The 26,659-nt window shown below is 42.3% G+C and overlaps 1 protein-coding gene across 3 annotated transcripts in view; it reads right to left on the bottom strand.

The window, feature by feature from the left end:
* Positions 1-25,863, bottom strand: part of gsk3ba (glycogen synthase kinase 3 beta, genome duplicate a) — a 35,897-nt gene extending 10,034 nt beyond the window's left edge. Inside the window, exons 1-4 of one of the 3 annotated variants that reach the window (XM_063497212.1) lie at positions 24,825-25,863; positions 16,055-16,248; positions 7,596-7,679; positions 209-319 (exon numbers count right to left, since the gene is read on the bottom strand). In XM_063497212.1, coding sequence (XP_063353282.1) covers positions 209-319; positions 7,596-7,679; positions 16,055-16,248; positions 24,825-24,912 — 477 coding nt within the window. In that variant the 5' untranslated portion in view covers positions 24,913-25,863. The remainder of the gene's footprint in view (positions 1-208; positions 320-7,595; positions 7,680-16,054; positions 16,249-24,824) is intronic. The other 2 variants (XM_063497210.1, XM_063497211.1) reach the window with 2 other exon arrangements.
* Positions 25,864-26,659: the final 796 nt, after the last annotated feature.

The raw sequence follows: 26,659 nt of genomic DNA, 5'->3' as shown, positions 1-26,659 counted from the left end.
ATGCCAATCAGAAGTAAGCAGGATTAAAGGAAGGCTTGCTAAAGTGAACTGTTTCAGTCAGTGGTTAAACCAAGGAGCTCCGCCAATGAGGATTGAAAGCTACTATAGTAGACTCCAAGAATAAAAAAATATGAGATTGGAAACATGTCCGTCAAGTTCACTTTAAACTGAGTCTTTTTCAGCCTTGTTAAACAGACAGAGCTTTTACCTTCACATAAACCATAGGCAGAGTCTGTTTGGCTCGGCTGTAGTGTCTGGCCACTCTGTAGACAGTCTCAGGCACGTAATCCAGAACCAAATTCAGATACACTTCATCTTTCTGTTGGTGAGAAGCAACAATAGAAAAGAAAAAAAGCATGGTTACACTGACAGAAATCATGTAAACTGTATAGAAAAGATACTTGTAATCTAAAAATGTTAAGAAAAACAACACAATCTTGGAAAATGCATGAATTTAACTCAAAACTTGTGATCTAAATATGCATCCCCCATCCTATTACCCTGTCTCTCTCCTCTTAGCTGTGATGCATCTTTTCCTAAGAAAGAAGCCGTATTCATGCTGATGTAATTGATGCTTTCTTGCAGCCTAACTGGGAATCCATTGTATCTCTCCCTGCGGGCAGGAAGCACACAACCGTGCGTCATAACGGCCGTTGCCCCGACAGTGGCCGCAGACAATGATATCATTTCCTCGTTTCCTGGTTGGACGAGGCCAGTGTTGGAGGGCGGGGTTGTGTACATTGAACTCTGGAGCGCACTGACCATGAAAGGATGCTGTATCTGGGGGGTTCTCCACCCAATTATTCTAAGACTTCCCATTTCCTTTAAATATGGCCAGAATGAGCCTAAAGTAAGCCATTACAGTTTCTTGAGGAACTCAATCTTGAGGCTATAAATCATATAAGGCTAAAATGCAAGAGTTAAGAAATACTTTAAAAATTCAGGAGGAAGGTTACTCACAAACGCATTCGTGATGCATTCACAGCTAGCCTGCTCAGGCTCTGATTGCATGCTAGGAGGAACAGCAGAGGCCTCTGCATAAAACACTATGCCCATGTTAAGGGTGATGTGAATAAATCAGCACTAAGTGATCAGTGGTGTTTATTGGAAAATGTCCATCATCAGAAGAAGTGTCTTCTTCTAAGCATTTAATGCTAACAATAAAACCAGTAACAGAATACCAGTATTAGTAACAATGTAACAAACTGAGCACTTTTCTAGAGGACAAACCTGGAATTTATATATTTTTCATGCATTCTCTACAAAATATTAGCACAACCACAGTCCTGCTGTCTCTCTTAATACTTTGACTTCCCTCCCAACTGCATAAATCATTCAACAGCCACTTAATCACAAATTGTGGTTTTATGAAAAATGCCCAAACCACTGGACAGAGCAAATTTGATCTAATATTGCTCAAACTAGAGCAAGCTGAGCTTTAGTGGAGGGGACTTTTCTCACCAGGGTATTGGTACACATTTGATGCTCTAGTAAGTATTCATAGCACCAAAATGGTGAGGCGGGACTAACCCAAAATAAACTACACAGGCCGTGTTGTAGTGAAGAAACATGGCAGCCATGCAACACTGCGGGCCACTGATGTGTTTTAAATACAGCTGAGGTATATGGAGCAGAGCGAGAAGCTAAACCTGGCCATCGCTTTATTGATGGTGTTGCTTTTCTTTCAAGGGATTTGCTGATGCAGTCTTTAATCTTTGCAACACAACCGACTTGCCTCCAAAATATAAGTTGTGTGCGTTCACTGTTTATCACTAGCAGAAGGCTCCTTCAGTCGTTTCCAACATAAATGTAAGATGAAGTGTAAATGGACTTCACATGGGTGTGCCTTCTGTGTAGGGGCATGTAATACTGTGATAAACTGCATTTTTGATAACAGCAGCCCATCACCCACACTGTAACTGCATCTGCAAAGCTATATATCTCATGTGTTCCCTCATCACGACATCTTTGAGAGGATCAGTGGGCGGTGAGCGCATACTGCTACATGTAATCATGTAGCACTGACTGGTATTGAACAGTATCTGCACAGACACCCATGAGACATCCCTCTTTGAGTAAAAAAAAATAAAAAATAAATCTGAGCTTTTAAATTACATTTTAATTAAATTATTCCTTGCTTTTCTCTCTCCCTCCTATCTAGTCTGGGACTGAGTGTCTGGATTCCTTTTGCCTCCTCTCCCCCATCTGTTAGCAATGCTGCCCAACATGCAGCTTAGGCGCTGGCTCCCTGCAGGTCTGCAAAGCAAAATGAGTGAGCTGGGCCTGTGAAGAGCCTCCAGACAGACTGTGCGGTACACTTCTGTCAGCTCAGTGTCCTGCTTTGTCCTGACAGCTCTCTCCTGTTCACACTCAGAGGACTGGACACATACACAGACAGCGAGCGACGTACAGGGCCTTGACTCCTGGAAGACAGATGGACAGGCACGCACAGGGTTTCCGATACTGGTGAGTATAGCTTCATTTTACAAACTCATCCATCACCGGCATCGTGTTCACTCCTTAGCACGCGATCTCTGTGTGCCTTTCTCTTCTACCAATCATAGCACACAGCCATCCCTCGTTCACCAGCAAAACTCCCATTGATAAGAATTGTGACGTCTGGAGAGCCCGTTACACCTCCTTCTGGTGCCACTAAAGCTATATTTAGCCTAGCAACAGCGATGACTCACTTCCTGCCTCACTACAAAGCCACTTCCTTGGCTTGTTCCCGGAAGGTTAGCCAGGCAGGATCCGATTGGCTCCTTGTTCACTCCCAGCTAAGCAACCCAGCCTCTAATTTGGTGAGAAAAACTGGCTACGCTATCTGTCAGTAAGCTTAGCAGAATGTCTTCAGTATGTAATGCACAGTTTGCATGTCAGTCTTCACAAGCAAAGCTTTTATTAGCATGTGTGTTTGCGCTTCTGTGTTGACATTATGAAGCATATTTAAATGCATATTACGGGAGGAAATTACACAACTGTGAGCGCAAATGAGTCTGTGAAATCAAGGAAGGCAGACAGCGGCACAGAAGGAGCTCGAGCAAGATGTGAGGGACGTTAACTGAGTCCTTATTTTGGCCCACGCTAATGAAGACTGCAACATGGCACTACGAATCTAAGAATAAGTCTTTAATATGTGCAGGAGCGATGCCAGATATGTCAGCCACAGCCATAAACTCTCACCTGTCTCTCACTGGTTCCTGGGAAATCCAGTGGCAGCTCTACCAGATTCATTATCTAGATGCAATGCTGTTCAACCACAGTGTCTCTATTAAAATCTGGAATCACTGATTTAATAGCTCAAAACCCCCCAGAAAGAAGCAGAAAGCTACACTGGTATGTTATCCACAGCCGGATCAACCAGTCAGGAGGACCGGAGGCAGAAGAGGTGCCCCTGGGCCTATTTGTTTTGTATGTTTACACAACCATCCTTCAGCTGAACTCAAAAATAGCCACACAGGCTCACTGTCAACCCATCAGTTCATAAGTTCACTGCACTTCATTTAAAAATATGCACCATCCAAGTGCAACATAATCTAACATAATAAAACTTGATGTAGATTTATTTCTCATACAGAAAATATACATTCTTATTTTGTCTTTTCTAAAAATCAGTTGTTGAAAGTCCTTTAAAGGTACCAGCAACAAATACCACAAACAACCAGTGTGGTTCCCTTTTCCTTTCCAGCTAATTCACCAAGCACGCAAGGTTGTTGAGTCATTCACGTCACTTAAATCTGTTTGTGACGTGCACGTCTTTCTGCTTATCAGACAGCATCTGAAAGCGTCTGCTTCATATCTGAAGTAACATTACTCAACGTTCACTTTTAGCAACTCACAAGTCAAAACCGCACTCTGTTGCAGTATTAATGGAGAGGCACGCACTAGACTGTGGTTTCTCTGGTCACCAGTTTCTGAGCCCACAAAAAAAGAAAAAGGAAAGACTGATGTGAGGAATGCCCTAAACAAGAATCACAATAACAATAACAAGAAGAAGAAGAATGTATGCCTCAAACAACTAGTCAGGGTTACATTCTTAATCACCCAGACTGATTATAAATGTGGAGAAGACTTTGAAGAAATAGTGGACACCAAAGATTAGGGCCTCCAATTCAGTATCACTCAGTATAACAGATTAACAAGACTCAGTGGGAGCAATAAATATGATTTGGGTTTTTGACAAAAAAAATAACAGGGGTTGAAATTTAGTTTTAGGCTTTGTGTGTGCTGGAGTCATTCCTGAGTTTATTATATATCTGCAACATCACAGAGCAGCAGGATTCGTCCATCAGCGTCACTTACACACATGGCACAACAATAGCTTTATTAATTACGTACAATAAATTTTCCCCAACATGGAAACGTTTTTCTGACATGAATCAAAATCTAATAGGATGTGACACAGTGTACTTTGATTTGCTCACTTTGTAAGCTGTAGTATAAAAAAAACTAAAGTCTAAAGTGGGTACAGATGAGTTCCACGTTAAGAAAACTCATCATCGTTACACATCCCTCCTGAATCCTGTCTGAATCACATAATGATGTCAGTTTTAAGATACTGTTGAAGTCAGGAATGTTACAATGCCCACGTTAGAAAAGTGCATCGGTTACACATCATTAAATTAACTGGACATGATCAAAGTGATTTCCAACACTAATGTATGACATTAACCAAAGTCACAGCTCTATCATTAAGTTACCATTTCTTTACACCATTGTAATGTACAAGTCTACTCTTATGTTTCTCTTCTTTTTTTAAATTGTCTGCATTTCATAGTCCTCAATAAACTCCTACACTTTTTAAAGTTGCACCTGTTCGCCTGCTTATTAATGCTAATATCTAATCAGTCAATCACATGGCACCAACTCAAACTGAGTATCAGAATGGGGAGAAAACTGATTTAAGTGTATTTGAATGTGGCGTTGTTGTTGGTGCCAGACAGGCTGAGTTTTTCAGAGACTGCTGATCTACTGGGATATTCCCGCACAGCCATCTCTGGGGTTTATAGAAAATGGTCTGAAAAAAAAAAAAAAGAATATTCTGTGAGCGGCAGTTCTCTGGGCGAAAATATCCTGATCCTTGCCAGAGGAGAAAGGCCAGACTTCTTCGAGTTCATAGGAAGGCAACAGTAACTCAAATAAAACAAGCAGAAGAGCGTCTCTGAACACACAACACATGGGCTACAGCAGCAAAAGAGCACGCTGGGAGCTGCTCGTGTCAGCTGAGAACAGAAAACTGAAGCTACAGTTGACAAAGGCTCAACAAAACTGGACAACAGAAGATTGGGAAAAAATACTGGATGGTCTAAGATTCCTCGCTTTCTGTTGAGAGGTCTCAGTGGATTCTTCTGTGGATTCACCCTGCTTGCTGTCAGTGGTTTTGGCTTGATGATGGTGTAAGGATGAGGGGGGTGTTTTCTTGGCACACTTTGGGCCCCTTAGTACCAGCTGAGCATTGTTAAAACACCACAGCATGTCAACATGGACCAAAATCAGTGAGGAATGTTTCAAGTGGCTTATTTATTCTAAGACACAGAGAATTAGGGTAGTTCTGAAGACCAAAGGTGGTCCTAGTGCTAGATGTGCCAGTGGAAGTTGCAAGTGAGTGTACAAGTTCATTTTAATGCAGATTCTTCACCTATGAACAATTCATTAGCTGATTTTTGAACTCTGCCTCTCATATTTCTAATCACCGTTCAGTCAGTAACCTGAAAATGAACTGAACTTTGTCTTCAAGTCTGTTACAACAGAAAAAACCTGTAGTGTCAATCTGCTGCCAAGAATGTTATCTTAATTTTTTTCATGTTACTGAAAGCAATCAGTGTGTAAATATATGTGATTTTAAGAAGAAATGCAGCAGAGGGCAGCTACATGTCAGCCGAGTACGTTCCATGCACCCTCACTGCAATTTCATAGTTAAAAGTCAAGCGACTATTTGCTTCCCTGCCTACGCTGTTTGGACCAGTGGCCTTCTGTTTAAACACAGTATTATACAAGTGGTTAAAGGGTAAAAGCAAAAGCACACTGTGTGCATCAGGCACGCCACATGCCAGCACTTACATAAGACTACCTGTGCACACGCTGACAGCTACTGTAGCAACAGTCCCTGCCTGTCTCACAGCTGCACCCAACATGAACCCTCATTTCAGGACACCAGTGGCACCTACACACCTGACCTCTTCTCATGTCATCTCTTTGTTTATGTCTTTTTTCTTCCCGTACTTATTTTAAACCCATCTGCCATCAATCCATCAACATGCCTGAAACTCTCCATCTCTTTCACATTGCCTTTTGGCTACTGCACTACCTCTCAGCAGCTCTATGGGTGGTAAAATCCCATACCAAAAACACGGTGCCAGTCTCCATAATTAGACATAGTGAGGAGAGGACGAAGAGAAGGGGGGGGGGAGACTTATACAAGGAAGTGATGTAAAGGTGGATGCAATGGTACAGTCACATGAAACTTGTGCAATATAAAGAAAAGTTGGCAGCGTGTAAGGTGATTTGTGTAACATGTCACCTCGGGCGTTGTGTCAGTATACCAAGAATTAGAGGTGATTCCCAGAGGTCAGTGGGCGTGTGGCGAGAGCCTGGGACAGGCTTGGAGCTTGCACGGCACAGAAGGGAGAGCTCAAGTGGATCTATAATTAGCCGATGCCCTCTGACCATCTCACCGTCCAATCCCCTGCAAACCTTAACAGCTTTCATGGTGTCGCTAGGTGAGCAACAGGAAAGCATTCCTAACTGCCGTGTCATGGGTATAGTCCCGACAGCATGTGAGCCAAGTCCACGTGGTTCTATATTTGACACACAGACCTTTGCCCGTTGTAAGCTAGCTGAATGACATAGCACAGCCGTGTAGTCTCCAGGGGACCTCTGATGGTCGGCAAAGACCGACAGCAGGGCACAGAGAGGGACTTTCCAGTCAAGGTATGTACTATTGTATTTATTACAGCTAAGCTGGCCAGGAGAAAACATTAAAAAAAAAAAAAAAAAAACAGGAAAACAGGAAAACAACAGACTCCAAGATACAACAAAATGACCTGTGAATGGGACTCAGTGAAATAAATGATGCTATAAGTCCAGTCCCTTTAAACACACAACAAGTCGATTGAGCTAGAAAATGCTCAACTGCTTCTGAAAGTACAAGAGTCCACAGAGCACATTTAGTTTATATATATTATATATATATATATATATATATATATATATATATATATATACTCTGTAGAAGAGGCTGGTGTTATGCTACTGCAATCAGAGTCAATAAATTGAATTTTAGATCTTCTTTTATTTTGTTTAGAAAACCCCAAGATACCTTAAAAAGGCCCATAAAAGAGGAATCTATAAATTACCACCTTATTTTAGAAAACCAAAGCAAGGATTTCTTTATGTATTACTTCACTCATCCTTGAATACGCTTCCTCAACCACAAGCAGCGATACTTTTCCAAGGATGGAAAAAATAGATTATGCTGAACAGTCAATTTAAACAGATGGTTGTTAATATTTTTTTCTGTATATCTGTGCATAATTAAATATGCATCCTCCCACGGTCAGATGAAGAATTAGAAGAAGCACACCGAGCCGACTCACCTTGTCTCCACTGGAATAGAAGAAGTAGCGCAGGCGGACTATGTTGCAGTGGTCCAGTTTCCTCATGATCTGCAGCTCACGATTCTGAACAAAAGAAGAAAAAAAAAACAGAAAAAGCGTGAGAGATACGTCCTGTTTATGCTTCAGACAGCTTTCATAACACAGTCGGTCTAAAGAGGGTCAGGAGATCATGAAAGCTTTCCACTGAACCTTTAGCACACTGTGGAGAGTTCCTTTTGAGCTTTTTTTAACCAACTATATGTCAGAAGCGTTACGTGTCAGCCTCAGTGGGTTCAACAGCGACGAGAGCAGTTTGGACAAGCCAAACGTTTAACATAAACCATCAACCTTATATTGCTTATGACTGTCTTATGACAGAAAACGCATTCCGTTAGTCAACTGGTTTCACAATAACCTTATTCACAATAACATCACTGTGACAAGTCAGTGTGTTACCAAGACAAACACTTCCACAGGGAGGGGAAGAAAGCAAACAAAAAAAAAGTTGCATGCCATCCATTCCCATTTAAAGCACCAGCACCTACAGAAAATGGCCCCAGAAAAAGAGTTGTCCAAAAAAAAAAAAAAAAAAAAAAAAAAAAAAGATGTTCAGAAGGGTTTGAGTAAAGCTCTGGGCCCTGTAGTAAGACAAGCCAGAGGCCTAGAAAAAATGTCAGACCACACCATCTGTATTCATATACAGTGTTTCCATACATAAAAAGGTTAGGCGTATGGATTTTCTCAAGGTTGGGCAGGAATTCAAGCATTACAAAAAGCTTTAACAGCTCCATTATAGTCCACATTTGCTCCCATTCTCCATTTTCCTTCCTCCTCTTTTCCACAGCGCTCGGTGTTGACTAAAGTGCTTGTGTAACATTGTGTGGCCCCAGTGTCGAGAAATAAATGGAGGGTAACAAGCATATAGAGAACTAACACAGAGATCAGAGAAGAAAGCTGAGTACATGGACAAAGTGGAAAAGAAACACACCATCAGTGTGTAGCAGTGAAGCGGACTCCTTACGTAATATTCTGACTTTTGGTTAGAAGTCCTGCAATTTGAATGACGCGTGCACCCCACTGAGTACATTTTAATATTTTCAATTAGAAACTTATTAGAGCAGCATATTCTATAGCTGTGATGTGGGTTTCCAGTGAAGCTGTCCACTTGTAGATGTACAAAAGAACTGCCGCCCACATTCACTTTTTTTTCTTTTTGTATTTGATAAAGGCTAGCAGCTTCTGGGAAAAATATGATTACATTCAGAAACCAAGCGCTGTGACTTTGGTGACATAAAGATGGGAAATATAGCCACAATGACATCAGTATGCAGCATGCTTGTACTGAGAAAATTCAGGCGTACATTTCCACTCAAAGAAACTCAGCAGCTTACTGTCTAATTCCCCTGTAACCAGACTGGTTACAGAGTTAATTTGCAGACAAAGTTATTAAGGAAGCACAGAATTGCATGACTGTCCAGCTGACTAACAAGCTACCAGACCAAGTGTCAACCACTCAACATCAGAGACTCTGCTGTGGGTTTCTGGATGAAAAAGGATGTAAAGCCACTTGCAAGATGTGCAGTTAGGTGGCTGACCACAGAGCTGCTGATAACCCCATACACTGTCTGAACTTGTCTAAAGACAGGTTTCAGGTTTGGTTTAGAAGCACCGCACGCAAATCATCTTTGTGTTGTTTAAATTGGATGCACATGTGATGTCAAAGGAAACTACTTTGTGAGCTTTGGACTTTAAACAGAGAGTGATCAATTGAAACTACGAAGTTAAGAGACTGTTGTGCTTTTAAGCAACTTATCCATTTACAAATTGTCTAGTATCATTGTGAGTAAAAACACATTAAGTAGAAATACACAACTACTAACTGAAGGTTCATCTCTTTGCTCTTCTGTAATAAAGAGGCTTAACATCAGTGCTACTATTTATTATATAACACAGCAGCTAGAGATTGACTCTTCCTCTTTGACCAATCTAATGATTAACTGAAATTTATAGTATTATTTATCAGTGGCTTTGATAACTGTTTAACTGCTTAAGTCCAAGTCAAGACGATCATTACAAAAGCCTTTAAAAGCCTCCAGACTGGCATCATCTGGTTTTGCAGCTTAGTGTAAGATAGCAGAATGGGTAAGTTTGTTCATTATATACAACAACACACAAAAAAAAATGCCAATTCCTGAAACCAAAAGATTTTAAGCTCATAGTTTTGCCTTTGAATCAGTGGTTTTCTTAAAAAGAAATATGGATAAATGTGGTTGACAAAACACTGCATGGTTTGAACTGTCTGTCTGAAGCTGTGACTCATGAAAAGTCCCTTACGTGGGTCGGGATGATGCTTGCAGCTGTCCTTGTCTTTATAAGGCTTTAAACCCATGTCGTGTTAGCAGGGTTAGGTCCTCTCCACCTAAACAACAGCAGCACAACAGAGCATCTGGTAGCTCAATAGCCTCCTGTAGACAACCCCCCAGTCTAATTCACTTAAGCTGATGCAAATCATCCCCACAGTCTTCCCCCTGCTTTTTTTACCCTTTACGCAGCCACGACAACCACATACACACACACACACAACCCCCCACATCACCGAGTGACATCACTGCACACGGGGTCAAAGACCGGCCGCAGGCAACGCCCTCGTCTTTTTTGTGCTGGAGTGTCCGAGGGTGTGTCTCTGTGTGAGAGACAGAGAGAGAGACAGTAGCATATGGAGGAGGAGTGGAAAGGCTGTCGAGTAAAGCCCAACCCAGCTCCAGTTATACTGCAGTCCATCCTGCTGACCTATCATCCCCCAGAGTGTGAGACAGCAGAGACCGAGAGAAAAGAGAGAAAAATGACTTGATTTGAGGCGGCTGCAAGGACTACACCTGAGCGCCTCGCGCAGCTGATGCTGCCAAAACCAAAACGCATCCAGTTCCCAAAAAGATTAAGAACGCCAAAGCCACAGAACAATACAACCTTCGCAAACACGAGCCCTGTCCTGCTCTAGTTATTCCCATCTCATACTTCCAGACGAGTCAACCAGCTCCTTGGTTTTGTCATTTTAAATGGCTTCCGACAGCTCCAATGTAGATTTTGGATTGTGTGTGGGAATTATACAGAGCTGTCGTTGTGGGACAACATAAGTTGATTATAAATACTGTAATGTACTTGTACAATCAAACAAATGAAAAAATAACAAATCTGATGCGGTTTAAATATAAATAATGAGAAGAAATGTTGTTTATGTATAAGTTAAATGCAATTAAAATAGACCTGTGGTCCCTCTCAAGCCCACTCAAACTGTAAATCATCCAAAATAAAAGAACAAAGGGGTTTCTCTAAGTGTGTTACTCAAAACTGTCAAACAGACACTTATCAATTAAAAAAAACATGTACGGGGTTAAATCGATCAGGTTTCAGCTACAGAGTATTTACAGGATTTGTTATTTTCTCCATTTTTCTTTATTCGTTAATAATATTTACAAATATCTGCCATCAGGCGTGCTCTCGGTCTGTGTGACAGCAAGGTCTAATATGAGCATCCATTTTCCGATAGGCTGATATGTGATCCCTCAGATCAGAAGGGAGAAGGACCCATCCCATAATGGACAACAAGAACACTGTGAGCCCACCAAAGCTGCCTCACAGTTAAACCAGAAGCCTATTCACATGATTACCCTGTTTGACTTGACTTGAATTGGTTGTGTGTGTGAGTGTGTGTGCGCGTGTGTGCCAGTGAGAGAAAATAAAACGTTCACACATGTTGGACTGGCATGGTTTACTCAACCCACGCTCACTTCACAGATGAGCACTAAATCAGACAGGAAAAAAGCAGAAGTGTGGACAAAAGGCTTTTGAAGTGGGGGAGAAGAAAATAGAACGCAGGTGTTTATGTGTGTGTGTGTGTGTGTGTGTGTGTGTGTGTGTGTGTGTGTGTGCTGCATGCTTGACAGTCATGTGAAGAGTCTTAGCCCTCATTTGCTTCATTTTCCTAACAAGCTGTTCATGAGGAGTACGTGCAGATGAAGCAGCGAGAAAGACGAGGCGGAAAGAGCGACAGCCAGCTGAGGCAGAGGGTCTTCTCTAAAGAGGAAACTGAACAATAAAAACAGCGTGAGCTTCACTGAGCTGTTTAAAAGAGGAGGCGGCCTGCTAGCACGTCATGCTAACCACAGGCTAACAGGAAGAGCAGGATGTGACTTCACCGGGGCCGGCACGCAGAGCCACAAAAAGACAGTCTGAGCGTCCACAACGAGCGCCGCGAATTTGGTGGCAGATGTCCGACCCCCTACACCATTAAGTGACATCATTCATCTTGTCTGGCTTCACAGAGCAAAGGACTAGCACATCCTGAGGAAAAAAAAAAAACTGTGCTGAATCTCCAACAGGTTAAACCCAGGGTTTTGAGTTGCTCAAGCATTTAGCTGAACCAGTTGGGTGAAAACGCTACAGGCAAATGGATTTGACTGAACTTTGTGAGTAGTTCTCACAGTTATGGGTAAAAAGAAAAAGAGCAGCAGGATGGGACAACAGTGAGCGTTCTCCTAAGAATAACACAGACATAAAATGATGAGCGAGAAGGGAATAGCTCTGCCTTCCAAGCTTAAATCAAATATTAACAGACTTAATTCCCATTAGACATACTACTTATTTATTTATAACAGGGGCATGTATGTAGTACGACACATAACCTACCCATTTATCATTGTCAATACACAGTTTTAGTTCATTTTTTCCTCTTTTCTTCATGCCAGCATTTCATTTTGTATTTTCAGTTTTTCTTTAAATGCATGTAAATGTGAACTGCTTCAGGGTTCTCCTGGTTTGCTATCATTGTTTACTGGAACCATTGTCTGACGACATAGCCACTGCTATTTTTAGTAACGTCTGTGCTTTTTTTTCCTTTCCCCTAGTCAAATGTCTACAATTAAAGCATCTCTTGTCACACAGTGAAATAAAAGCTTATGGGTAGAATGTACACAGACTTTACAGCATCACAAGGTCAGAGATGTAAGGTATAAATTGTTTTTTGCAGTAATTTTACAGTTGAAATGTATCTCCTTTAATCATTGCAAAAACTTCTTATTTTTGGCTGTGAGGTTAGAAATTAAGTGTCTGAGTCCATTCAGAGCTGCAAAGTAATTGCTGTGCTTAGGCTGGAATAGCCCACTCAAACCAACCCCAACTCAGTTGGTAGTTGTTACTGTATTGAGTGTCTGTGTGTATGACAAATATATAGTCTCACACGACCACAGTGCACTCATTTTTTTAAGGTGTGACTTTCAGTTGTAGTTGGAATGGCAGCAACTCTAGAGGTCGGCTGGTGAGCCCCTGGTAACCTTCAGTTGCCGGGAAAAATGTGTATTCCCCACCTGGCTGACAAGTTGTTGGAGGTTGCTGGCTGTCGCTAGGGGTTGTCAGTTGCGAAGACAGCGTTGCACCAAAAAAGAAAACAAAACAAAAAAAATCCTCCTTGCGTGGCTAGCAGGCAGCCATGGTCACCCCTTAGTTTGCATTGACACAAACACAAAGTTCAAGTTTAAGCCTAACATGTAAATTATACTCCTGCGTCAGATCTACATTGTACCATACGCAATAACCGGAATCCTATTTTAACTCTACACCACAGCCTTCTACGTAACCAGACAGGCACCTCCCGAGAAACGTAACTACACGTTGGGTCGATGACCACAACCACTCGAGTGGCGTGAAAGGTTGCAGTGTGGAGATAAAAGGAGTTACTATGTAAGTTAAGATGTAAATTTCCTGCAGAAGTCTAAATTAAGCTTTACTGCTGACATGTTTCATAAAGGTGTAGCTTCTACTTTCAAGGCTAAGCGTCTTTGTTTCCATTTGTATTGTACTTTTCACAGTTTCACCACCAGTCTGTGCGCAGCGGCACTGTTTGTAGACATGTTTGCGTCTCCCTTGCAAACTACAAGCTATCTTATTGTAACCAAGACAATTCCAAGGAGGTAGCAACCACTCACCAGCATTTCCTGTAGCTGACAGTGGTTTCAGTTAATCAAAAAAAGGCTAGAAAGAGAGAGCATATTTCTCCTATATTGGCTTCCCTTCATTGGCTCCCTGCTAAATCCAGAATTGAATTCAAAACCCTGCTCCTCACATACAAGGTCTTAAATAATTAGGCCCCATCTTATTTTAATGACCTTATAGTACCATATTACCCTATTAGAGCACTTCGCTCTCGCACTATATTTAAAAGTAGAATGGGAGGCAGAGCCTTCAGTTTTCAGGCCCCTCTTCTGTGGAACCAGCTTCCAGTTTGGATTCAGGAGACAGACACTATCTCTACTTTCAAGATTAGGCTTAAAACTTTCCTTTTTGCTAAAGCATATAGTTAGGGCTGGATCAGGTGACCTTGAATCTTCCTTTAGTTATGCTGCAATAGGTGTAGACTGCTGGGGGATTCCCATGATGCATTAAATATTTCTTCTTCAGTCACCTTTATCACTCACTATGTGTTAATAGACCTCTCTGCACTGAATCATACTTGTTATTAATCTCTGGCTCTTCCACAGTATGTCTTTTATCCTGTTTTCCTTCTCTCACCCCAACCGGTCGCAGCAGATGGCCGCTCCTCCCTGAGCCTGGTTCTGCTGGAGGTTTCCTCCTGTTAAAAGGAAGTTTTTCCTTCCCACTGTCGCCAAAGTGCTTGCTCATAGGGGGTCATATAATTGTTGAGTTTTTCTCTGTATCTATTATTGTAGGGTACCTTACAAAATAAAGCGCCTTGAGGCCACTATTGTTGTGATTTGGCGCTATATAAATAAAATTGAATTGAATTGAAGTTTGCAGTGGGTTGCCGACCGATCTCTATCCTGCGTGACTGGAGCCTAAAGAAACTGAAACATGTGACTACTATAGTTTACCAAATGTTATGGATGACAGGTGACGCAGACCAAAATAATCTACATTAAAATGTGATTTACATTTCAAGAACCAAGTTCCAGTTAAGAACCACTACTAAACTGTCCAGTACATCATAATCACACACCTGCAAGCTTAATAACTTCCTTTAGCAATGATCGCATGTTGAGTACCTGAGTCTAACATAAGCTATTTTTATATTTTGTTGCTATACTGGCTGCTGAAAACAAGAATGGGCCTCCTTTTTTCAGAAAATTGATCAACAATCAATAAGAGAATCGATAAAGAATAAGCCCTTTAAGCAGACTCAATAATAGTATTGGTATCACTAAATCCAATAACATCCCTAATTAGGCTGCACTGGCTTCAGTGGTGAGGAACAGAACCAGTGTAGGTGACCTGGGTAAAAATGTGGAGTCCAGCTAAGTTAACAGATATCATTTTTCTGGTGAAAGTGAAACAAACACAAGTTGACTGATGGTATCCTGGTAATGTATATTTTGATAAATAAAAATGGTTTGATTTTAAACCATTTAACAAATGTTGCATATGTATAAAATAACCAACTGCAAGATTAACACTTTGAGCTGTTACCCAGTTTAACCTCAGCCTGATCACACACTTAATATTTTAAGTGTATACACCAGTCAACTGTCGTTCTGAATAAAGTTCAGTTTGGAAGCTCATTTTTTAAAGCTTTTAAACTTGATGAAACTCTAAACAGCTATTCTGCAAGCGTTGCTTTCTGAGGTCTAGTGGCAGGGACAATGAGTTTGTTTATATGAACATGAGTTTTTGAAGTATCCCATTTTGTCTTTGCCACATAAACATCATATCCTGATTTCTGAAACAAGGACAAGCCCTTAATCAGTCCGAGAGACCCAAATATGCTATCCTAAGCACTCAAAAATAATCCCAGCTAATGTTGCTTATATACATCTTATTATCAAGTTTGTGTGTTTCATGTAAACATCCTATCCGCATGATCCTCGGGACACTTATTTCCACCCAAAAACATTCAGCGAAGGCCATGAACCAGTGGAGCAAAGACAATGTTGCCCAAATGAAGGAACAACAAGCCATCAGTCAAATCTATTCAAAGCACAGGAGGAGATTTCCAGCAGAGCTCTACTTGGAAAGAAACATGATGTTTGCAAGCTGACGGATGACAGAGTATTTATATGTTTGAGTTTGTCGGTGTGAGGAAAGACCTCCGGTCCACTACTACACAAACACGCACATTCACTGCAAGAAAAGAAGAAGAAAAGACACGCTTTAAAGTGGGAATGTGTTGAATGACAAACTTTCCCGCTCTTCTTTTGTTTTCTTTTGTTTCACAGCTTCTCTGATCTCCCCGTTCGTGTGAAAGATCACTCCAATCATGTCTCTTTCACGGTTACCCCGTAACATTCATTAATGCCACACATCTCGACTCTGATAGCATGGATTTTTTTGTTTAAAAAAAAAAAATGAAATAAAAAAAAAAGGGGTGATTTGGAGGGTAAACATTGAGTTTGCGTTTATATGCACACTCGTCATTTATGCCTGCAGCTGTTCTCAGTCATAACAAGTTTTACCTTAAACCTCTTGTCTTGCAGGACCTTCTTGATGGCCACCAGCTCTCCAGAGTCGCAGAGTTTAGCTTGGTAGACGACGCCAAAAGAGCCATTGCCGATGACCTTGGTGTCCGTGTAGCTGACTTCCTGTGGCCGGTCGGGGCCTTGGCCTGGAGTGGCCACAACTGTCGTTACCTTGCTGCCATCTTTGTCCCCTGCAGATAGAGACAAAGACACAAGCAACACACAAGTGTTCAGATCCAAGTAGATTAGATCAAAACATTGATTTTTCCATTTATTATATTCTTTCCTAATCATTTTGTCTGAAACACATGAAACAAGAGTAAAAACGCTCATGATCCTGAGAGTTTCAGGTGAGTCTCAGAGCTCCTAGTCTGAAAATTCAGAGATATTTCACAGAAAACCAGACCACTGTGTGACCACTGCAGCAATGCTTCCAAGCGTTTAAAAACTAAAAGAATATAAAAAAAAAAATCTTCAAACTGAACTTTATTCAGAACGACAGTTGACTGGTGTATTGATTCATTTCTGATGGACTGGCTTTTAAATGTGGGTCACACTGTGAGAACTCGTTCTCTGACACCGTTTCTGAATTTTGCTGCAGGCTGTCTTTGGTCATCAAAGCGTCAAATTGGTCCTCGATTCACAAGTCATACAACGCAGGCTAGGACCGTGTATTACTGATGAACATTTGAACCGTGTTACTCTCATGCCTATCAGCTTTAGCCTCAGACAGACAAAAAAAAAAAAAGCGCAAGTGGAAAGAGCTGTAAAATTGAGGAAACTCTACATTAGCTGGTAGTAAAAAGGATGACTGGGCATGTCTGAACTTAACCCAGACTTTAGAGGAGGAGCCTAAACAAGTCAAAAATATCAAACACATTCTTCTCTAATTTTCCCTACATTGCTCACAGTGGTAGGCAGAAAACACAACTGGTTGGATGGACTCTGGAAGGCCGCTGCGTCCACCCATATTGAGTGGGTGTGCAAGTCATGCTTATTTTTAGTAAAGTACCAGGTCATGGGTTTTCTGCATGTGTGTTTTGAATCAACGATTTCCTCGGGCTGATTTACCCCGCACAAATCAACATTTGACCTTAAACTATAACCGAGGGTGTGGAGGTTAACCAGTCCTATTTCTTACTTTCACTGGTTTGCTGAGCTTATTTTCCAACACCGCCATTGATTTCGATGCAAATAATCCCCCCACGGACGCCGACACTCACACAGGCTCAGTCCAGACATAAAATTATTAATGTGCGTTTGCAAGCCTTATTCTGCTGCTGTGTGGCCAGCGAGAGTCCCCATTACCAAAGATGCAATTACAATCAAAGAATAGGGCAGCTTCTCTCTCCAGGACCAAGTCTAGAAAGGGAAACTAAAGATGGATTCTGTACCAACAGAAATAGACTTTCCAGGACTGTGGACAGAGAGAGGAATATGACTCTGCCTACATATATTCCAACAGGGCCATTTCTATGACGCCTCTGCACTTCCTCAAACCGTGAGAAAAGTCTGTGCCTGCTCACAAACACATACAAGGCTCTCACTGGGAACCCACACTGCCGTAAGGAAGGAATGACCAAGCGATCAAATGACATTTGAGTGACTAACTGGACGCCGCATGAAGCAGGACTTTTCACACAGACTAGAGAAACTATTACAATTGCACACAATTAGGAATTACCTTCAGTTCACATGTGAGAAGAAATGTAACTTCCTATAAAGCAAAGGGCACCTATTTATTCTAATAAGTAAACAATAAACCAGGAAAACAAGCAAATCTTTACTACAATAAATTAAAAAAAAATCCTAACAGCTTTAACTGCATTTTAGTTCTTAATCACTTTGTCATTTAACATTTAGAAAACTAAAAAACATTGGGGAGACAAAATATGGATCCAGGCATTGATAAACAATCATTTTTACCAATATTTCTACAGTCAAAAATGCCAATATTGGCTGATACCAACGTTTAACCAATAATCTGTCCATCCCTATAATAAAATATCCCCAACAAACACAAAAGTATTTGGTAAAAACTTCTATTACATGTAAAGAATTCTTTAAATATAACCAAACATGAATTTTGCACCAATAACAGAGAAATCAGTGCAACAACAAACATCTTCAAGCATGCGCGGGAATTCAATTCAGTTAACTTATCAGTCAGCCTGCAACAAGTACACTAGTTAATAGATAAATCGCAGTGCATCACTCCATGTACGTATGCTGTATTACATATCTACAAAGTGACAGAGCAGAGACGGTTGTTGCAATGCGACGTTTAGCCAGCAGCATCAATATTCGATTCAGGTCAGCAGACTAGTTCAGGCCACGGCTGAATATGGCTAACGCGTGCGCACAACAACACTGCCGCTGAGCAGTCACAGGACACGTGTGGGGCTGCTGCTGATAAAAACGTGTAACCCTGTATTTCTATCAAAGCTGCTGAAAAACTACATGAGCAAATATCATAAATTCATCTGTGTTCATCTAAATCAAATCAAGTCAAGGGGGAAAAAAACCAACTTTTTAACTTACAGTCTGTAAGGATTATCGATTATCTTAATTTTCCTGACATGAATAATAAATAAGGACTTGCAGTTATTTGAAGCTTATTATCGGATAAGTAACATGATTAAGTTTGTAAAGTGTTGCCTAAAAGCAACACTTTTATTCTGGCTTTTTGTCATTTATTTTTCTTTGGTGGAGGGCAATGAAGTACTTTTAAGGGGCATCCACAAAGGAAGCAACCAGCAGCATCTTGGCAACAAGAGACCATAAATAGTCAAAAATATTCAGCAACTTCAGGTGATGTAGAGCAAAATAAGTGCTGGCAATGCAAGGTGGGCGGATCCTGAGTTAAACTTTCATCAACCTGAGGTGAGCAAATGAAGCAGCTACCAATGAGAGGGAAGGACGTGTTGATTGACATGTGACAGGGTAGCCCTTTCAGGTTAGGTTGCATCCGCACAGGGCAGCGATCACTGGTCTGATGCTGACAGTTGGTCGATAGAAGATATTCTAGGTTCCAGTTGCCTAGGTTACCCTTTAAGGCATTTCCTACCAGGTCATGTCAACCACCGGTATCCTGTCCTCTCACTGGCAGTCGCTTCAACGCGTCACCAGTGGGATTTTTTTGCCCGTAGTCACTTGAAGTCGCTGAGTGTCACTGACTTTCTACGGCCTCTAAACACCTTGTGACAACAAATTGCTCCCTGTGTGGACGTCTCCTCAGAGTCACAGTCAGTGAAGGAACTTTGAGTTCTGACTCTCAAGTCTTCCTGTGGCTGGCAAATATTAATCACATCTTTATTGTTTTGTTAAACTCTTCTCAAATTTGTAATCTCTTTTAATCACAGCCCAACTGAATTTTACCCCCCAAAAAGATTATATTGCCACTAAAATTATCTGTTAGTCGCTGCTCAAAACAGAACATTAGCCACAAAATGACCACACTCACACTTTCTATACAGCTGGGTGGTGCTATGTTACTGATGTTGAACTTTATTTTGTTCATACGGTTAATTATTAGAGTTGCCAACCGTCCCCTAAAAAACGGAATCGTCTTGTATTCAGAGAAAATATTACGCGTTTCGTATTGAGGTGAAAAGGAACACAGTTTGTCCCGGACTTCAGCTACAATGAAAAAGACACAAAGCTGGAGCTGCACAGCTGCCTCTTCTTCTCTCATTCTCTCCCGTTTCTACTTCAATCACAAAACTGATCAATGATCAGCTGATCGGCTTTTCTCTCTTGTTTATTTATCGCCCACTTTGCGCCAGAAAGAGGAAACCAGCGGATGTCGCGCTAAACAACAGCAGCACGTTTAAGCTTGATCAGCTGTTGTTAGAATTTATTTAATATTAATTTCTAGTATCAGCTGATGTTTGCTGGAGCCACAGCTGTAAAGCTGCTGGTCATGATATCAGTTTGGTTATCTGGTGAGAGGGAAACATGAAGATGAAAGCAGGAGATGTCCTTACTGAATCATCAGAGCTGAACAGGTGATGGAGAAACAGGTTTACCTTTTAGGTGACATGAATGAGTTGAAGGGAAGTTATGAACTGTTTCTGAGAGACAAATAACACCAGGATCCTTTTCTATGTAGCTGACAGCTGGTAACTGTGCAGGGGCGGGTCTAGCAAAGTGTTGCCAGGGGGCCAGGTAGGGCATTAACAGGGAAAGGGGGGGACAAGGAAATACTTTTCTTTATTATTCTCATTTAAAATGTCTCACTTTTAAAAAAATAATTATCTGAGTCTTACAACAAACAATTGATAGATTGATACATATATACCATCAGAACAGTGTACATCACTGTCACAACAGTGTTTGTTTTCATTCAAAGGCTTTATGATTTTTCCTATAATGGAGGGCCAGTCTCTAGTCAAAATGCCCGGGACGATTTTTTTGTCCCAGTCCAGCTCTGTATGCAGCTCATCTGCAGTCTGGTGTTACCTACATCTTCCTATTCAGAAGGCAGAATTTCCAAGTTCTGAGTACAATCAAAAGCACCACGACTGCAGTTTTTGTGTTGGATGTAAAAAGCAGGTTAGAATCATGGCGGCGGTCAACGACGGTCCAGGCGTGGGATTTCTCTCGTGGAAATCTGCACATTATTTTTTCCTTTCTATTGGTAGGTGGCACAGTGCACTTGTGGCAAGTAAGCAAGCTAGAAGACTGGCAATCTTGCTGGGTATCCAGTTACGGAAGCAACACATTAACAAGAGAATTCTGAGTAAAACCAAAGTTACTTTCCCTAGTAACTAGTTACTCTGAAAGTAACGAGTAACTTGAAGTAACTGAGTTACTTTTTTAGAGAAGTAACTAGTAATGTAACTAAGTTACTAATTTAAAGAAACTTACCCAACACTGGCTATTAATATACAGTAGTGCCTTGGCACTGATAGTGAACAGAATAACATGGCATAACTCTAAAGACAAATCCTCCAAGCTCCACTATTCCATGGTCCAAGTTCTGGACAAGATGCTTCTTTTTATTAATGCAATAGCACAGTTTTACCCCTTCTAAAGTTAATGCATTAGTATTTTGTCTGACACGGAAGTCTAAACAAAGAAATTTTCTTTGTAATTTTACACTCGACTCCCACAGCATGATCAGCCACACTCTTTACAAGTACTACAGGGGTATAAATATGCAGCAGTAATCAAGCTGCAGTCATAAAATTAGTCATGTATTTACTGCAGTGCGAATAATAATTTTCACACCATTCATGTTGCATCACTACAAGTGAATGTCAAAGAATGCAAAGCCAAACAGCCCATGTGTCCATCGCTTTCTGAATTTTGGCATAGAATTGCACACAATGACTTGCTCGTACACCAATCAGCTACGCAAGGGAACTACTGACAGAGATATGTAGATGACTCGTTACAGGGCAGTGTCCTGCTGGGAAACCTTAGGTCCAAGCATCAACACCCAACTAAACATAGGTGCAAGCCCTGAAGAGTGCACGCAGAGATATTTTTATAACCTTTAGGGTAACTAAAACCTGACGTGCTTATCACTAAACTTAGATTTTAAACCTTGCTCAAGATATGTGTGTCATATTTTATGCTGCCGAGTCAGGGGAACATTTAGGCCACGTCATGCCTGAACCTTGGAAGCAGAAGCATCCACGCATTGGCTCAAACAGTTCTAAGGACTCGCTACTCCTTTTCAATACCTTTTTTTTTGGTTTGCATTCACACAGGTAACAGGAAGTGGCAGTGACAGCTCTTGCATTTTCTTATACACCTCTCCAGCCTCCTCTTTTTCAGTCTACATTGCTTTAAAGTGTAGTGGCTGCCTAGAAGCAAGTTGAAAGCAATTAAGATACAAAATTTTGACATTCTGGCTCAGTTCCAGTATGTACTGTATACATTTCACTGTCATTTTTTCCTTGCTATGCTTCATTTTTTTTATTAATATTAATAGATTTCTCTTTCTTTTTTTCCCCACTGGTGCTGCATTCACGTGTCTTTCATGACAGACGCGCATCTGCTGCTTCGCAGTCCTCAGCTCCTGTAATGCAGACACAGGTACAAACAATTTTGCAGAATCCCCCGGTTGTAAAGCTGACACGATAATTCACTGCATTGCTGGAACAAGTGTTACAGCTAATGCAAAGCAAACTTGGCCAAGAATCACTGAGATGGAGACATAATATTGGTGCATGGATTGTAGATGTCAGGGTAGCATGCAGCCTGCAGAGCCATTGCTGCACTACTACACTCATCTTACTTAGCTTTCTCGCTCTCTCTTTCTCTCACTCACAAAAAAAAAAAAAAAAATTAGATCTCATCTTTCTTCTAAACCCTGAGCGATTCCGGTGGTCCTCATCTTGTCTGTAAGCCCTGCTGTTTCGTTTGGAATCAAAGAGTATAATTAGTTCATTTTGTTCTCGTCATCACTTGTAAAACGTGAGAGGGGGACAGAAAGGAAAAAGGAGAAAAGAGGAAGAGAGAGCTGCTGCTTTGAGATGCTAAACAAGCTGCTCATTGTTCCTGGCCAGCTGCCTCACCCCCCAAAAAACAAAACCTGAGGGTGCTCGTGTGGGTGTGTGAATGTACTGTATGTATGTATATGCATGTGTGTATCCGTCTGCCTGTGTAGGAGGGGTAAGAACATTCTCTCCAGGATCATACGCAGTGGCTACAGCTGCTTAGGACCATCAGCCAAGTTATTACACACACATTTGAGTGCAAGTATATATCCAAAAGTGTGTGTTTGTTATAGGATGGTGGAGGAAAGGATAATAGTGGATGACATCCTGGACCGGATGAAAAAACAAGTCTAGGTGGATTCCAGCTAAGTGACATAGTCCAAAGTACAGTTCTGATACAACTGAAACTGCGTACCACATACCTCTGTGTGACAGAGCCTACCTTAGATTGTTACAAGAAAAAACTCAGTGATTTAGATTTGCTATCATCCTTGATTGTTAAAGATTGGGAACTTAATAACGTTCTGTTTGGGTGCTTGGATGCTGCTACCAACAATGTGCTGCTAAGAGGCCCTCTGCATATATATCCACAGACCTTTACATTTTCTGGTTTCCCTCTCGTTTGTAAAAGTCTAAATCAATATAACCCACCATTTTCACCAATGTTTTACTAATGTCCACGCCCGCAATCGGCGATGTACAGAAGGCCCTGAAGCTGCCAGAGCTGCTTACTTTGGTGGAAATTACTTTGGGAAGGGTTTGTTCCATGAAATGCTTCACAGACCGAAATTTTACAACAGGGGACATCTGAGTAATCAGCCACTCTACTTTCCTCCATGGAGATGAACACCACCTGCTGTTAGACATCAGATTATCAAACACCTATTTAATTGAGCAACTAGAGGTTCAGCTTATTATTTTGGTTGATAAAAAAAGTACTGAGTCACCAGATGAGTCTCTATGAGAGAAAAAGAAATCAAGTTGAAGATCCAAAACTTTTGTCTGAAAAAATTAATTCTCACATTTAGCAGACCTGACCCATACATGCACCTGGGGCGAGACAAGAATTAGACTTGGGTTTGGAGAGTGTATGAGTGTGAGTGTGTGTGTCATAGTGCACTAATCGGTTTCCAGCACCAAGGCCCAGACATGAGCCTGAGCCGCAGGCCTCACCCGCCTGACATACATCATGCTCACATCACAGCCCTTAAGGCTCCATCAGCATTCCTTAACAGGTACGTGCCCCCACACCCCACTCCACCCCACCCCACCCATCTGTGTGTCAGATAAGACGGGTGTAACTAGGAACTGTGCAAGTGTCCATCTATGACAGTCGATACTCATTATCGACTATACTTATAAATTAATTTCAATGAAAAGACTTTTAGATAGGTAAAGTGTTAATTTGATGTTATTTAAACTGACTGAGCTCTAACTGGGCCATTAAATATAACCGGCACAGCAGTAGTATCTTCAGCATATAGACAGAGCGAATGGGAGCGAGTGCGCCTTGCCTTGAGATCGTCGTGGTGATGGATAGACTAGACGAAAGAGAGGCGTCTAGCACCAACATTGCCAGCCCCCCACCCCGCCACTTGCTCAGCTGACAGGCCTAGTCAGTCGCATGGCTTCCTCTCTGCAGCCAGTCTATAAGCGGTCTCCGGCACCGTGCCACCGTGGCTTCATGAACAGGATACTCGATGTCACACTCACTCCGGTCGTCGCGACACGGCCCGTGGAAGTAGTGGAAACAGGGCTAATAAACCGCCCCCCTTACGATCGCGTCAGTTTTGCCCGACTCAACTACGGGCGCACCTTCCGTTCTGACAGTTGCGTAATAGACCGGACCTATCGCTTTAACTCCATTACGCATGTGATTGGTGCTGTGTGGCAATATCTCTACGCGATCTAATCTACATTCAAATGGACAATAATCAGGCCGGATCTGCGGTGGAAGAAGGAGGCTTGATTTTGACCTGGGCCTGTGCCAACACTACCTTCCTATGGCCCGGCCCTTCCCGGCGCGGCCTGCTAACCCTGCTCCGGCTGACCGGCCCCGGGGCGGCGCGACAGAGCGCGTAACGCTGTGTGCCCACACCGGGGCGAGCAGCAGTGTGTGCCGCTCAGCACCATCCACTGTCTCGCTCTGTGACACACATATATGACAGAGATAAGCTTCCCGGAGCTAACCGTATGCTAACTTGACACATTTCCAGTCTAGTTAGTGAGAGGACACTTAAGCGAGCATATGCAGCCCACGGTGGGCCTGGTGCGTGCAGGAAAAGTCTGCCACTCTAGAATTACACGGGTGTACTTACTGCTGACTTTCATGCTGCCGAAAGCTGAAGGCTGCGGCACTGGCTTGCAGCTCTCCGCGAAAGATGTGGTCCTGGGCCGACCCGACATGATCCGACGATCCCCTTGATTCTCTCGACTGTGACTTGCTTAAACGGCGGAGCTGATCGATTCGCCGAACCTTCTCATCAAAAATAAAAAATAATAAAAAAAATCCAAAAAGGAGGGGGGGGTGACAGTAAATTAATATCACTGTAATTCACGGGGAGGTCAGCTAGAAAGAGATCCCCTTATCCCAGGATCCTTCACACTACTTCGTATCGCCACTAAATGACCCTTTTCTTTTCCACCGACGGTCTATCAGAGCATCGTTTCCTCCTTGTGTTCCAGGTTTTCTTTCAGCGGGCCTTTGAAGACACGTATCCGACTAAAATAGTCATGAATCTGGCCTCTCCCTGTGGCCCCACGGTTAAAAACCAGCGGTAATTTCTTTCGGGGTGCGGAATCGATTTCACGGAGATGAAGAAGGGTTAGTTCAGATGCTGATCCGGTGCGGATCGGTGACAAATGCGGCGTTTTCTTAACGATTCGGGACACATGCAGTTCCACTTCATATCCCGATGTGGAGGCTCAATGATCCGACTGCCATGGCGGCTCCCTCGCTATACCCTAGCCTACAGACGGTCCAACGGAAAATCTGCCAGCTGCTACAGTCTTCTTCAGCGAATTCACTAGCCGCACGCCGACTCTAAATCCAGCCTTGCCTCGGTTAAATTTCGGTGTCTTTACCGAGACCCCAGGCCGGCGAGCTCCTCAGAAACTACTGGTCTTTAAGCACAGAGTGCGACGATACGAAATTTCTTTTTTTATTCCTTCCCCATAGGTTTCAGGCTCGCAGTCTTTGTCGCTGCGCATGGTAGGTACGCCGTTTCCGCAAATTGTTCGAGGGATTGCTCCGGCGTCACGGAAAGACGTTCACGCTGCTGACGTAACTCGCGAGGGAGAATAGGAAAACTGTGAACGCGCGCACGGCGAATCTGGGGTGGCCGATTGAGCCAATCAGAGAGGGTATCCTTCAAAAATGGGCGGTGACCATTTCCCCGCCGTCCAGTGAAAACCCCGCTCTCGAGCACCACATGGCATAATTTGCTCGGCACCGCCCTCGCGACTTCAAAGGCTTTTTTCCTGTGCCGCGTCGGGGACAAGGGGCGGGCCCGCTCCCGGGATGGATAACTTCTTCCACCAATGGAGAGCCGAAGCCGGGCTGTCAGTTCAAATGGACCCAGCTGTCACGGACACGGAGCACCGGTGGTCATACAGCACTGTTGCTATGTTAGTTGCAAAAGCCTCTCCTTTATCGCTCCCCAACACTTTTTACCACACGCGGCCCTCGGGCACATCCTTTTAATTAGTGTCATCCTGCTTAGTAATGTAATAATGTGCGCGTGCACGCGTCTCACCCTTCTATTATAACCTTGTCTTACATGTTTAGCATCGTACCTCCTGATTTCACATTTAAACTGCTGTCTCTTTCTGTGTTTGAAAGATGCAAGATAAACAAAGCTTTTGCTATTATTTATTTAATAAAGAGGGCGTCGTACCTAATGGATCAGTTGGTTCTGAAGATTCCTTTGCCTGATGTTTTTTTTTGCTTAATTTTTGGTGATATTTTGATGTATATAGTTTCTAAAAGGAGAATAACAGGCAAAACCTTCAGCTAGCAATCTCCCCTGTCGAATCAGCTCCCATTTTGAGGAGACAGATACATTCTTTACTCTTAAGATTAGGCTTAAAACTCCTTTTTTCTATTAAGCTTATAGGTAGGGCTAGATCAGGTGACCCAGAACCATGTCTTGAT

The sequence above is a fragment of the Pelmatolapia mariae genome, linkage group LG16_19, assembly GCF_036321145.2.
Source record: "Pelmatolapia mariae isolate MD_Pm_ZW linkage group LG16_19, Pm_UMD_F_2, whole genome shotgun sequence".
Taxonomy (NCBI): Eukaryota; Metazoa; Chordata; class Actinopteri; order Cichliformes; family Cichlidae; genus Pelmatolapia; species Pelmatolapia mariae.
This window is presented reverse-complemented; position numbering and strand designations above follow the sequence as displayed.